Source organism: Cyprinodon tularosa, unplaced genomic scaffold (assembly GCF_016077235.1).
Source record: "Cyprinodon tularosa strain WSP-4 unplaced genomic scaffold, ASM1607723v1 ctg544, whole genome shotgun sequence".
NCBI lineage: Eukaryota > Metazoa > Chordata > Actinopteri > Cyprinodontiformes > Cyprinodontidae > Cyprinodon > Cyprinodon tularosa.
This window is the reverse complement of record NW_024039279.1, coordinates 10,833-26,632: the sequence shown is the minus strand read 5'-3', so window position 1 is coordinate 26,632 and position 15,800 is coordinate 10,833. Positions and strand designations below refer to the sequence as shown.

Genomic DNA, 15,800 nt, shown 5'->3' with positions numbered 1-15,800 from the left:
TGAATTTTCTTCTCACTGAGATGTGATCTAGAAACAATCTTCTGTACTTGACCATTGTGTAACTTAAGTTTGAAACAACTTTTTGTTTTAAATTAAGCTGCTATGTTTCTTGTGCAGTAACATGAGAAACATTCCTTTAGATTTTCAGGTATGGTTTATAGTTTGTAAAAAGTAATGTTATGTTTCTGTTTAGCCTCCTCTGTTTATGGTGGTCCTTTAAACTAATGTTTCCATTTTCCAGCTGTGTTTAATTTCTACCTAAAAGAACACATAGGCTGATCACGTATTATGAGCATCGCCAGCTTTTTCTGTCTGTAGAGGGATGTGTCCAAACCTGCTGGTGGTTTGACTTAAAACTGAGAAAGAAAAAAAAAGATTTTTTCCCCCTAATTATTGAATTGTTCAGGTTTTGTACACGCATGCCATCCTAACTGGTGAGAAATGTGCACTAGGTGGCGTCTTATTTCCTCCGTTTGCTATGGTGGATCATGCTTCCTGTGCTCTATTGATGATGGCTTTTCATCATGCTCCTGCTCACCCTGAACAGGAGCTACAACTAGAGACAATCGGATCAAGGCAGAGTTGAGTTTCCATGTTAATATCAGCTGTTCTGAAAATCCTAAACATCACTAAGTGAATTAGTTGACTCAGGAAAGCTGCTCTCAGCTCAGAAGAAATCAAGCCCCTGATCTCCACCTGTCCTCTGGGTGCTGCTCTTTTCTTTTGTTTGATCATAACAACACTTAATGTTTTCTCTATTGGTGCCCATGTGTGTGAATCCACCTTCATCCAGGCACAGAAATTCAAAAACCCCCATTGGAAAACCTTTCTGAGATCCTGTGTTTCCACACTTTTATGTCAGCATACCATCAGACAAAATGGACAAAAATTGTACAAATAAGAATAAATTCTTCTGTTTGCTGCTTGTGAATTCATGAACTTTCAGAGATTATTAAACATGCTAGATGCTCGTTAAAAGTTTTGGAGGTTGTTGTGTTAAGTCAAAGGCCATGATGTTAATGTGGAACACTGGTGGAGCCAAATGCTTTGCTCTGCTCTCCAAAACAGGCAGCTAAAGAAAAGCTGGACAACAGACATATAATGATTTTTCAGTTAAAAGTTTAATTAGCACAGAAAAAGGCGAAATAAATAAATAGGTTTTAAATCTCAATTTAAAATATTAGCACTTTTACAGTTTTCAGGTTGTTTGTTTCAGATCAGTGGAACTAAATGTCGCTTCTCCATGTTTGGTTCTGGGTATACAGAGAAGACTCGAACCATAAGGCCTAAGAGGTCTGAGTGTACCACTCTGGCAACCAGTTATTAATGTGTTTCAGTGCTAAGCCACTCAGTGATTTAACTAACTTATAAACCTCACAATCAGAGGCTTCTTTAAGAAAATCTGCGCAGTTCCAGTATCTGCTGCAGTTCACTTCCTAAAACAGATTTTAAGGAGGAAACTATGGACTGTAACCCAGGCAGGAAACATGTGGTGCTGGGATCAAACTACGACTCTCCCTCTAACTGAAGCCGTGCCAAATACAGAAGCTGAGATAAACATGTGAGTCTAATGCTGCATTCAGTGGAAGCAGCTGATCAGTCATGTCAGGTCAATTTTCGCTAAGTCAGAACATGTGTTTATAAGATTCCATTTCTTCCGCTTCAATCCTTTTTCCTTGCTCTCTAAAGGAGGACTGCTCCAGCTATGACCCAGATGTAGAACATCTCCTGGAAGAAACGTCTGCTTCAAAGATATCAAACTTCTTCATGACTCCAAGGCAACAGATCTTTATTTAAACACTTGAATAAACAGAATAAATGTGATGGAAATACCATAGAAAATACATTTCAGGATCATATATATTTTAAAGGAAAATTTTAGGATGAGAAATCCGTTCCTATGGAAATGTACAACTATATAGTTCAAACAGACCAGTATTTACAGACCAGTTAATTTTGACTTAAATCTACGTTGAGCTGTTACAGAGTCCATGGGTTATAGCGATTATATGTTAGGCTCTGCCTGGGTTGGGATGCTCCAGTTTGGCGTAGACCGTTGTCAGATTGTTCCGATCACTGGTTCCTGACGACTCTGGAATATTCTCTTCCTGAGGAAGAAGGAACAGAAACTGGATTAACAACCTGGTTCATCTCTGCTGACCTTTGCATAAAGACTGAGCTGTTTGGTTCTGTGGTTAAACGGTTGCTGACTGAGATATTATCAGACTAAACAGGAAACATCTTCAGTTTAAACAGTTAAAATAACATTACCTTCAGCATTCAATAATTTCCTGCAGCAGTAGCTCTGTGAGTTAATCTCAAGACTAAATAAAAACCCAGAATAATAAACCCAGCAATATTAATATTCAGCCCTCAGCCACCAGCCTTTCTTTAACATCAACCTGCAGGCTGTGAACTGTGAGCTATTAACCATCTCAATGTAAACACATCATCTAAAAGTCTGGTGGTTTATTACACGGAGTACAAATATTATAACCCTTCCCGTTAACAGCACCATCTGTCCTGTCTCCATCTGCTGCCCTTTCATTTCTCTTATCCCAGGAAACACGAACACACCTTTATCACCTGCTGCTTTGTCTCTTTATTCAGCTCTGAAGCATTAACCCTGGGAGCCGTGGCTCTGTAGGGTCAGGTTACAGTGGCATGAAAAAACAGTTCTCCCAGCACTGACATCCATTTTCTCTCTGTTCTTTGTCTCCACTGTGTTCAGATTTGGCTGATATTCTATTATCATGGTGCTCCTATTCCTAACCTATTCCATGGTCCTCATCTGTCTTTATTCATGTTTCCACTCATCCAATAAAACCTGCCTAAAATCAGCAGGTTTTCATGTATATTCATTTTGAAAGACTACAGTGAAAAACTATCACTAACTAACTCAGTGGAACAAATTAACCCATCAGTTTCCCGTCTGCAGAGTGACTTGTGTCAAACAGGTTAATCTATTAAAAACAAAACTGCAGCTCTGACCTATCAACGTGTTAATGAGAGTTTAAAATAGTTTTTAACCTTTTAAATTCAATGTTTTACCTTTTATAACAGTCAGAAAATGTTTTTTAAACAGAACAGAAAAAAAACTTATTTGCATTGTGATATCTGACACCACTGGTACATAGAAATAGATAATATTTACAGTGGGAGGAGAAGCAAACATCACTGATACTGTATCCTGGTAACTAACACCTTTACCTGAGGGGATTTCTATTCACCTACCTGTACCTCAGTCTGTCTTTTATCCTTAATAAGTATTGGCGTATATAGGACTTCCGGTTCTTTTGCGGGATCTGGGGAAACAGAGATGAATTTTGTTGTTGGAAACAATTTTAAAACAAACAAATTAGGCTTTTGTGTTGGTCTAAATTTAATGAAATAAGATTAATTTTTTCATTGGGTGACAGTGGCGTGGGATGCAGGAGTTTGCAACCACAGCGTGGTCAGTTTAAGCTCTAATTCCAGCTTTCAGTTTTGTTGTGTCATTGGGCAAGACACTGGCCGACTGATGGTGGTCAGTGTACGGCAGCCTTGCTTCTGTCAGTGAGCCCCAGGGCAGCTGTGGCTACAATGTAGCTCGCCACCATCAGTGAGTGAATGGGTGAATGACTGAATGCAGTGTAATTCGCTTTGGTCAAGTCCTCTGACTTAAAACAGAACTACATGAGTACAGGCCATTTACCGTGGAAGGAGAGAGCAACCCTGTGATGTCACAGAAACAAATTAACTGAAGGAAGAAAAACTATAATGTTCTCTAAAGAAAGTAATATCTAGAAAGGAAGGAAGAGGGAACTAAGCAGCAAACCTTGTGGAACATCAGAGACCAGATGGAGTAAAAATACAGGATTAAATGTGAGTCTGATAATAAGAGCTAATCAATTGGTACAATTATTTTCTCTCCAAAGAGCTTAAGATTACAATTAAAGTGACTGAAGGATAAAATGGACAAAACTGCTGCACACAACACATAATATGATTGATCCTCTGCTCTCTGTTTAAATGACTAAAATTTGAATAAAAACATTTTATTATATAAATTAAGAATTGTTTTAGAAATGCTACATTTATGAGCTTTAGTGTTCAAAGTTCTTGAATAAAGTGTTTTTTAAATGTATTTAATTACCAAGTATTAAAAATGTGACAAACCTGCTGCAATACTACATCTTCTGAGTAACAATATTTTTCAGCCCATTAAAGTTCATCTTATATACTTTATGGCTCAGAAAACAAAATGGAGGAAACCCTGAAGGAGCAGATTCTGTCTACAATCAACACACCTCCAACATTTACCGCTGTGAGTTAAAACTGTTGCAATGGAAATATTATTAAGGTAGTTTTGGACGGAAATCTTCAAATAATCTCCATTCCAACTTTGAACTAAATAAAGAAATTAATAGGAAATGAATAAAGCAACATCTGAGAGTTTGATAAAATCCTTCAGCAGATAAATGTTGTTATTTCCGATTTAAAATAATTAACTGCAGATATTTTAAAATGTATCACCATCTCTACAGGAAGCCTGTGTGAATAACGTATTTCAGTCAGGAAACCAAAATACCCAGATATTAATCAGTCAGCCTGTTTAAAACAGAGTGCTTGGGTTTACAGGTCTCTGGTTAACTTAGCGTGATTAAAATAAATTGAATTCATAAATAAACTAGTCACAGGATGCAAAGCAAGCAGCTCTGAGCTCTTAGAAAAAAGAAAAAAAAATCCCCTGTCTAATTTTATCTAAACAGACCCATGAACCTGCTGATAAACTCTCTGCTGGAGTTACTGGAACAAAAAGATATTCTAATGTTTATCAGCTAATAACTAATGGATTCACTGATGCAGGAGAAGCAGTATGCTGCCTATTTATTGCACCAGTCTCTAATCATCACAAATGTTTAACAAACATGTTCTCTGTTATTTCCTTCAACATTTAAGTCAAACCCTGGCCTAAACGCACAAATTTTTCACCAAACCAGCCTCTCATCCATACGAAGCCGGCGTTTCGCGGGTCTGTAAACAATCTTTTTTTTATCAGGCCTTCAGATTGGGAAGATTTTGAAACGTCGTTTTCGCATTTCCATCTTTAAGATTTAACCGCATTTTTTTTTTTACACGCATGCGTCATAGCGTCGCCTCTAAACACGCATGCGCGACACAGTATCGCAACAACAATGGCGCCGTACTGTGTTGAATGGTTGCTGCTCATGCTACTCACCCTGCTGTCGGGCTTACAACAGAATCTTCTTCTTCTGGAATATCTCCAGGAAGAACAGAGCAATATCGACGACATAGTTCAGCACCTGAATTTGACTGAACCACGAAAATGGACCCGCAGGGCAACCATGTATAAATATTAGTGCGCATGCCCAACATTTCGTCGCCTATTTTTTCTTTGGCACCACAGCGCCACTTACAGGCCTGGCATACATTTTGCAGCGTTTTCATGCATTCATGTGGTCGATCACATTTATTTTACGTCTCCGTCTTTACAACAAACGTTCTGGAAAATATTAGCGTTTCGTGTTCGTTTTGACTTCGTATGGACAGGGCCTAAGCTTTAATACTAAGGTTTACTTTCCTGTAGGCGAAGCACTGAATTCAAACCAAACTGAAGTTTAATAAATAGCAAAAACATAATGAATTGTACAATTAGGGGAAGCCAGGAACTGCAATCAAATGGAGAAACATTAGTTTTCATTAGATGATAGATTTAGATCAGGGGTTCCAGAAAGGGCCGTGTGGCTGCAGGTTTTCTCTCCAACCAAGCAATAGCACATGAGACTCCAGTCATCTCATCAAGTCATCATGTTCAGATTGGACTCACTTGATGAGATGAATGGAGTCTGGTGTGCTATTGCTTGGTTGGAAAGAAAACCTGCAGCCACACGGCCCTTTCTGGAACCAGTTTGACACCCCTGATTTAGATCATCAACAAATCACAATATCAGAACAAACTTCAACTCACTTTTTATAATTCTGCCTAATTTACAGAAAATAAATCCTAATATGAATCTGTTTCATCTTAAATTTAGATTATTTCCAGATTTACTTGAATTTGACATAAAATTCTCTCTGTCAAGTTTCTAATGAATATAAAATATTTATCTGAATATTAACACAATTTTCTTTAGTCTGAAATGTTGTGGTTGTTTTGACCACTTATTGCTGCTCAGAGCTGGAAAGCATCTGGGGAACAGTTCTGCCTCCAGCGTGTAATTCCACAGTGGGCTGTGTTTGTAACACAGCGTGTAACAAAAGTAATTTCGCTCTGGGATTATTTAAGTATGTCTGATTCTGATTCCTGTGGAAAGCTTCCTTTGCTCCCTGGATGAAAAGGCAGCTCTTAGGAGGAGGATTATGTTATTTAAAACCAAGAACAAAACAAAGAAAAGAAAAAAAGAAAATCCAGAGAGGGATGATAATAAATGAAGCTGCATTCAGGTCTACTGCCTCAACCTGAAAATGAAAACAATCCCTCAGAGGTGGAAAACCCCAGAGATCCCTGACTGTAAGGTGAGTTTCTACCTTCTAATGCCTACAGGCTTCAATAGATACGCTGTCTTGTTATTATATGGGCCCCTCAGCATCAGGTTAAAAGGAGAAGCAGACATTTTGTTTTGGTCTCTGCAGATAGAGATGCTGTGAAACACCAGGTAGAACATGATAGAACAGGCTGTAGCATTATTACTGGGCTGAATTAAAGGTACAGGCCTCCTTTAGATTATTAGCATCAGGACCAATGATTCAGCCTCATTATTCTGCTGTTCAGGCTGTGAAGGTGAAGCAGCAGATCTTCCAAATAAAATCCCTCAGCAACCATTAACAACATTATAATTATATTAAACTTAAATGTTTTTTTTTTCTGTTAATGCAAAATAAAACATTTCTGATGCAAAAGATTAGTCCTGAAGAATATTTCCCACTATATTAAATTAATCTCAGAGAAAGAGTAAAACTACCAAATACCTGCCTTGTGTTTGTCTGTCAGATGTCTTTTTGCCCAGATATCTCTGCTTGATCATACAGAATACAAAAGCAATAATGATGACAAACCCGACTGAGACCAGAGGTGCGATCCAATCTGTTAGAACAAAACACAACAAACAGTAAAATGTACGAGAAGGCATCACAAAGAAACATGGATCCATTTTAAAAAATCTTACATATTCTTTCTTCATCACCACTTTCTGTCTCGTTGAATCCACATAATTTCCTCACATCAACAGAAAAAGTCTTGTTTTCTGCAGGGTTGGCTGCTACACATCTGTATGATGAGTCTTTGTCCTGCCTGTAGACAGTGATGGGTAAAGAGACAGCAGAACTGCTCTGGTTCTGGATTTCTTCATCTTTGTACCACATCAGAGACGTTGGTTTGTCCACAGAACAGATCAACCAGCAGCTGTCAGAGCTCACAGTCCGTGTTTCTACTGCAGGAGTCGGAGCAGCATCTGCAGAGATTCAAACAAACTCAGGTAGCTTTTTCAGTGGAAATGAATGGAGATCGAATGATCAGATTTCTGTTTTTTTTATCTCTACTGGCCTCATAGTGAGGCTTCCATCACAGTTTTAGCATCACTCTGTTTAATTCCTGTTTTCAGTTTATATTGATTAACCATAAAGCTGTGGATGGGTTGGTTCATGTTTATCTAGAGGAACTTTTATCCCATCATGCTCCAATAAACATCCTCAGGTTTAAAATCTACCCACTCTCTGGATCAAGATATTGATGTAAATAAAGAAACAAAGTTGAAACAACTCAAGAAAACTGAATATCTTTTGGATCTTTTTGTTTCAAGTAGTTTTACAATCCTTACATAATCATTTATTTGTTGTTTTTTGTTTCACTAGTTACAAGTAAATAAGTACTATCTAATTTCCATTTAATTTATCAGTTGATTCTTTTAGTGATGTATTTTGCTTAGTTTGTTGTCTATTGCTTTAGAGCACTTTGGTTCAAGTACAGTAGTTATAAGTTAACCTCCATAACTGCCATAAGGATGGTATCCTGAATGTATTTCTAACTTCTAATGTTGTACTTCCATCTTCAATAACTAAAAACTGGTAACTAGCTCCAAAATGGTCTGTTTAGTTAGAATAAGTATAGCGTCACCTTTACAAAGACACCAAGCTTTTTCATTCACTCCAAACAGTTTAAGAACAACATTTAACTAAATATAGCTTTGCTTTATTGTGCAGTTTTTGGTGTTTTCAGGGGAAAAGTTAAGAGGTTAAATACAGTGATACTGAGAAGCAACATTGGCCGATAATAAGAGAAAGTCTAGTAGAGACAAAAATACAGCAGATATTTACAATAACATCAAACTTGACAGTAGTAGATAGGATGAGAGAAAAACAAGGTTAGACAGGTTTTTCTGAGGATGCTATGATTAGAACTATCTCAATAATAAAAATCTAAGTTCATTTTTGGATCAGAACTTTAGCTGAAAACCTTTGAATCTTAGAAAAACTATTTGTGTTTGTTATTTAGTTGCCATGGTTGGTTAAAACATAAAGGATTTTAAGGCATTTATTTTCACAGAAAAATACATTATTAACATTTTAGTATTTTAGTACGCTTACTATTTTTGGGTAGGGAAAAATGTAATGTAGTTCTTTTTAAGAAAATGAGCTGATGCCGCATACGCAGGATGGATCGTGGTTCCGGGATGGATCGGGTTATGATAATGGCCACAGCTGGGACCTAACCTTTAAAGATTCAGAATAAGGGGCACCAAATTGCAAATGCATGATTTGATTAGTTTTTCTGTAGATGCAATAAGACGGCATTTAATTGTGATCAACAAAGATTGTAGCATAAATGTTAAGACATGCAAAGCAGTTTGGTTCTGCCCATTTAAATCAGCAGATTGCACGTTCTACATGCTGCTTGACAGTAGTTTGTAAAAGAAACCTTTAACATGTAGTTAAAGAAAATAATGAGAAGCTATGTAAAAAAATTTTTCTAAAACAAAATAACAAAGAGAACTTATATATAGGTAGACTATCTGTTCTGTGAGGAAAAGTAAAAAAAAATAATAAAATGATGAAAATAACTTAATCAAAGATATCAAATCAGGGTTATATATATATATATATATATATATATATATATATATATATATATATATATATATATATATATATATATATATATATATATATATTAGGGGTGGAACGGTTCACAAAATCCACGGTTCGGTTCGATTCGATTCACGGTTTCTGGTCACGGTTTTCGGTTCGGTTCGATACATGTTGATTGTTACACCAAAATCCCATAAAAATTTATGAAATTAATGAAAAAATCCCCCAAAAAATAATGGATTGTGATTATTTTAAATGATCCGCATAAACCCTGGATCATTTCCGTATGTTTTGCTGCTTTGAATTTAATCATCTGGCGCATGCTCTCTACCATCTCCAAGGAACTCAGAGGGGGCGGACGGGAGCCACAGTGGAGGCTGTAGGCTTTGCTTTGAGCAGCCGGTATGGAGCGCAGCGGGGCGGGGTGGAGTGCTAACGGAGTATGAGGGATTTCGGGGTTAGCATGACATGTTGCTGTTAGCATAAACAAAACGTGTTGCACAATGCTTGCACACTGTTGCACTTTTATCCACAACTTTCTTTCCGCCGTCATCGTAGGTCACTCTAAATGCAAAGTGGTCCCATACAGCAGACCTATAAAGTGCTGCTGACGCGTCTTCCAACTCCTGTTCTTTCCCACTCGCCATTCCCACACAATTCTCCACAACAACTGATTTTTTTCCCTGCTACACCCGGCTACGCTGCTTCGCTTCTTCTTCTTCTTGTTTACTACTGGTGGTTGGCTTTGGTCGCAGTACTGCCACCTTCTGCTCTGGAATGTAAACGCTTCCCTATGAGAAAAAGGAGCAGCGCATTAACCGAACGCAACACACGCGAACCGAACCGAGACAGTGGAACCGAACGGTTCGGAGGGTTTTCATAAATCGTCCCATCCCTAATATATATATATATATATATATATATATATATATATATATATATATATATATATATATATATATATATATATATTAGGGCTGCAACAACGAATCGATAAAATCGATAAAAATCGATTTTTAAAAGCGTTGGCAACAAATTTTATCATCGATTAGTTGTGTCGCGCGATTAATGCGTCATCCGCGGCCGGCGTCATCACATCTACTTGACTGAAACGGGGGAAGAAAAAAAATACGGCAGAGTGAGCCAGCGCTGCAGGTGCAGTGTTGCCAACTCAGCGACTTTTCAGACCCCTCCAGCGACTATTTTTCAAAAAAGCGACTAGCGACAAATCTGGCGACTTTTTACGGTGTCACAGGCGGCTTTTGGAGACTCTTACGTGAAAGCATGTATCGTTCCTACTCTGCTGTGGGGCGGCTCCCCCATCCCAACCCCGTTCTCCCACAGGAGTCCCTCTCAGCGCTGCAGTCAGAGCCGCAGGATGTTTACCCTCATCGTCCAGACTGCAAAGGACGCGCGCATGTGCCGGGATTGACGGCGCAAATTGATCACAATAATTAAAATAGCCTGTGCTTTGTAAAGTGAAAAAAGTCGTAACATGCAACTTTTGTCAAAACAAATTAACATGACCACCATGTTTGTTTGGTTTTAAAGTGGGGAAACGTAACGTTAGTTTCTCAGGTAGCTCATCTGATGCTTTCCTTACCTTGTTAGTAGGTTACAGACAGTGATAAGGTTGGCTACTTTTTTTACTTTTAATTTCATTTGAATTAGCTTAAGCAGCGTTTATATTTTCTTTATATTGAATTAACTTGCAAATTATGAGGGCAAGGCTTTTAAAGTTTAAATCTTCTGGCAAAGATAAAGTAAAGAAGATCCTGCAATTTATGGAAGTAAAGCAGAATAAAATCCAGCAAGATCAGTAATATGTCAATTAATTATATGCCACATTCCCATGTAAATATCTGTCTTTGGAGGATGTGTTTTTTAGCACCCCTAGTTCTCTCATTTTTATTCCAAATACAATTTATAATTTGAATCACAGGGCTATTTTTATCTCTATGGTTCAGTATTTTCTCAAGTAGCAACTTTAACTGCTATACTTTCCTGTCTTAAAAGGCAGAACTCTTCCAGTCTAAAAAAAACTCATTTGTTGAAATGGGGGGCCCTTTTGTTTGAACCCCTTAGAGGCTTTTAAAAACAAAAATGTCTTTTTTTGCGCTTTATGAAACAAAGTAGCCTATATTTTGTGGATGTACAGCTACATTTCTCATGTAAGTTTGCGTAGTTTTAACACAAACATTTATTTTTCATATTGCACCAGGACAGTTAATGACCAACCTGTACTTGTGTGCTTGTTTGTTCTGTCTAAAATGTTTATTTTGGAATAAAGAGGTTAATATAAAAAATATTTTTTGTCCGATTCATCGATTAATCGAAAAAATAATCGGCCGATTCATTGATTTTTTAAATAATTAGTTGCAGCCCTAATATATATATATATATATATATATATATATATATATATATACTTATAACAGCAAAGCCGCTCAGGAGCAGCGGAAGCATCAGATGCATCTAGAAATACTTTTTTGGATGTCTGACTTTAATGTGGACGAGCATAAAAACTGAAGCAGCAGAAGTTTTCTTGCTGCACAAAACGTGGTGTGAATGTAGCATTACACTTTCTGATCGTTTGGATTAACCTATGAAACTTAATACTGTAGCTTAAAATGATGTCATGTCTTCCTCATGAAATTTCCACCTCAAGTCAAGCACACATACTTCCCATAATCAGGACAAAAGTAGTGTTGGAACAAAGACAAAAAGTTAGCTGCATTCCACATAAAAATGCAGGAAATAGCATTTCAGAGTATACATTTCCACTTTTTCGGGGGAGGAAACCCCGAACCCCACTATGTCGCGCAAAGATGTGAAATACCAAGGTTTACAACCTATGTAATCTTCCTTGCTAAAAGCCTGCTGTAGAATGCCTGAGCCTTGTAGATGTTTTTAAATTCCTGCAGGCTTTCAACCACGAGTGAAGGTTAAATACATAATTAATGCATTCAGTCAGATGATATCTAAACGTTCATGTTTGGTTGGGTTGTGCTTCACAGTTATGTGCTCCACACTTTCACAGGTGCTTAAAAAAAACTTTTTAGATGTTTTTAGATATATTTCACAATATGAACTTATTTATTGACTTTTTATCTTTTTTATCATTTTTATTAGCATACTTTTTCTCTGGTAGCTCTGTTAATCTCCTGGTTACAGAAAATTTAGGATGAGGTAAGGAGAGGAACAGTTAAAAATGCCTTTGGTTTATTTTCATCATTGCTCACTGGACTAGAAGGTAGTACAGTTTTGTTTTACAAATCTCCATTACATCATTAGGCTCATTTAAATACATTTTACACAGCCTTTCAGAGCAGTAAAAACAAAAGGCAAATAAATCACCTGGATTAATTTTACCCGGGTTAAAAAAGATCCCAACTATTCAAATTGGAGACTTTCAGTTGATAAGGAGCTATTGGGGGTGAGATTTGATACATCCAGGGCAGGCCACCAGTCCTTCAGAGGATAACACATAGAAACTCAGATAAACAGAGATGCGAACACAAAGGGTGCGTCCTTCTAAAGACAAGCCCACGTAGACCGGGTCCTTTGAAATCCTCAAAACAAAATATTAGGACAGGCTAGCCTTCAGCAACAGTCCCGCTCTAACCTCAGCGTAATGTCGATTGCCTTGCAACCTTGACAACATTAGGGACAAACCCATGAGGTCTGACCATTATCTTTTTATTTTAATAACTTTTTTTTTTCCATAATTTACATTTATATATTTATATTTATATTCTTTATTGGCCTAAAAAGCACATCTTAGAAAAAATAAATTAATAAGGCGTAATTTTCATGACTGTTAGACAAAAAAAAAAAAGCAGTTTGATGAGTTTGGTGACACCTGCATAAATTATTATTTAGATGAAAATAGGGGCTTTTATTTTCATTATTAACTGGAGATGTCAACAAATAGGACATGCCTTCATCATTTTTGTTAGATTATTTTTAAAGAAATAAAGAAAAATAGTAGTTTCTATATTGGAAATTAATTAAATTAATAAAAAAACTTGGGCTGGATTGATCCCGACCTTTAGCTCCATTTTTTTTTTTGTTTAAAGTATTTGTATTGTGGTGAAGATGAGCTACACCAAGTAGTTTATTCTTGGTTTGTTCTTCTGTTTTTAGGGTCATGGGTTTTTGGAACCAAGCTTTCTTTTATGTAGTGAGTGTGCCCCCTTGTGGCTGCTGATGGTAAATATTATCAAAGGAGGTCAATAGCTCCTCCCATTTGCTTTGATCCATGGTAAAAATTGAATATTAGGCTATCAAACAAATTTGTAACACAATCTCTATTTGAACGACTTGTTTATCATCTTCTGTTACCAAGAGTTAGTGGTTTTGTCATGTATCAATTTTGCAAGAGATAACAGTTGACAAGATTATTATTAATCACCTTAGCTTTGCTAAGGAGCTAATCTGCTAGCAACAGAAGAAGATCAACTATTAGTTGAGTTTTAACAACAAAAGTTCTGCTGTATAGGAGCAGGAGCTACATATATTACCACCAACAGCCGCCATCATATGCTTTTTTGTAACAGGTTTGTTCATCACTGGAGAGGAATTTTCTTGTGCCTACAATTTTGAGAAAAAAGGGGCCAGAATGAGCACTAATTTATTTATTGCAAAGAATATTTCAAAGACCACTTCAGAATAACTGTATATGTAAAAGCAGGTAATCACTCCTTTAAATAATTTAATAGTACATTTATATATTACATAATATTTTCATTTAATTGTTTCCTTTTGGTCCTACGTACAATTTAGCACCAGATCGGAGAAATTCTGAAAATCCTCTCCTAAATTAAGAATCTCCTGGAAGCAAATTCTCTGGTTTAGTTCGCTATCATGCCGATTCTCTTTCAACCTTAAATTTCTTCTTCGCTAAAATCCAAATGTTAGAAGTTAAACTTGAAATGGAGGCAAATGACAATATAAACACCAATGGAGATATTATGGCTAATTTATAGCACTGAATGAAAGTGATTATAGAAGGGGCCATGGTCAGTCCTGTAAAGTCAGTGTCCCTCATGTTTTAAATGTTTCCCTGCTTCAGCACTCATGAAAAATGTTTAACAGTAAAATCCTGTTAATCAGGTATGTTAAAGCAGTAAAGCTTCAAGGAAACTGGCTCCTGAGGACAGACCTTAATCATTCCTGGATTGTGTTTAATTAGTATCAAATTAACAAACATTTATATCCTCCATTTATTTACTGCAAAAAGAGTCATTAGAATTATAAATAAAAAGCACTATGAGCACAAACACTATTCATAAAATCACAGGTTTTAAAGTTTGCTGATCTGTAAAAACTGATCAAACATGTTTAAAATGAATAATATGTTTCCAGAGAGGATTCAGAGGATGTTTCAGGTACGAGTTCATCATTATCATGAGACAGGAAGCTGCTTAGTCAACAAAATAAAGACCAGAATCTACAAATATAAAACCAAGGTGTTTGACAGTTTAAGGTGCTCAATTGTGAAATAAATTAGAAATTGAAACAAGCTATCTAGTACAGTTTATAGATTTAATCAATATGTATAAATATCATGAACAAATACAAAAAAATAAAAAGCAGCATCATTACTATTGTGAATCACCTAGTATACTGTATGCATTATTGTTAATTTTTTGTTATCATATTTTCTTCTTTTCTCTTTTGCTGATGTGAAGTTTAACTCAAAATCTACATGAAGGATAGGCAATATAAGCCTAGGCTTCAGCCTAGACCTTTTTGGTTACTGTAAAGAAAATAAATAAATAATGGCAGGTCTAGCAGACATTCATACTGTTGTTTCTAGTTAAATGTTTCCTTTAAGTTTACTTAAAAACCAGAACAGAGGAAGAGTCTATATTAGATTATAGCAGGAACTTCATCTTATTGAGATATGAAAATCTTTCTTATGAGAACTTTGTTTTTATAAGCTTTAGTCAAATTTATCAGACTGTAAATGAAAACATTTGTTCTTTTCATTTATATAAAGGTTAACTTTAAAAGGTTCTTCTTGATTATCAGAAGATGAAGAGTTGGCAGCAACCAAATAAGAAAAAGAAAGAGCAACAGATTGATTGATGTTAGACCCAAAGCCGTAAGTATTATTATTAAAAAATATATATATATTACTTACCGTACACTGAGATAGAATAAAAGAAAGAAATCTTTCTTTTTATATCATCAATTTTATAAACTCCAGAGTCGATCTTCTGCAGGTCTGTGATTGTAAAGAGTCCAGAGTCTTTGTTCCAGAGAAGTTTATTATTGAATTTGTCGTTTAGAATCTCAAGTTTTCCATCTTTCACAGAAGCAAGAATGTTGGCTTTCCCTGCATCTAAAATAAATCCTCGCTCCATCAGAGGATCAGGCAGAGTGATGTTTCCTCCAACAACTCCAGTCAGGTTCCTCTTCAGTTCCTCAGCAGGAGATAATCTCATCATCGCTGTAGAACATCAACAGATACAGTCAGACCAAACTGTCCTGAAAACATCTTAAGTTTAGTCAAAATTATTAACTATAAAGTTATTTTCAGCATCAGTAACAGCAGCAGCCTCACTTCTCCTGCAAAGGAGGAACATAACTGTCTATTTATTCATTTGAGTTTTGATTGTTAGTCTGCATGAGGAATCTGTAGTGTAAAATAACAACTGAGCCATGCTTATAAATGTAAAGAGTGTCAAAGTAACTAATTTTTCTAT

General features: G+C 36.3%; 1 protein-coding gene across 2 annotated transcripts; it reads right to left on the bottom strand.

The window, feature by feature from the left end:
* Positions 1-1,102: 1,102 nt before the first annotated feature.
* On the bottom strand, positions 1,103-15,574 carry LOC119796340. 2 transcript variants are annotated; one of them, XM_038304845.1, is made up of 5 exons: positions 15,236-15,574; positions 7,170-7,454; positions 6,973-7,087; positions 3,235-3,305; positions 1,103-2,108 (listed from the first exon to the last, which is right to left on the bottom strand). In XM_038304845.1, exons 1-4 carry the CDS (start codon positions 15,540-15,542, stop codon positions 3,260-3,262), a joined length of 753 nt encoding a protein of 250 aa, XP_038160773.1. In that variant the 5' UTR covers positions 15,543-15,574; the 3' UTR covers positions 1,103-2,108; positions 3,235-3,259. The 2 variants fall into 2 exon arrangements, with proteins under 2 accessions (XP_038160773.1, XP_038160772.1); XM_038304844.1 differs by having other exon boundaries at positions 6,977-7,087; positions 15,236-15,569.
* Between the last annotated feature and the right edge of the window lie 226 nt (positions 15,575-15,800).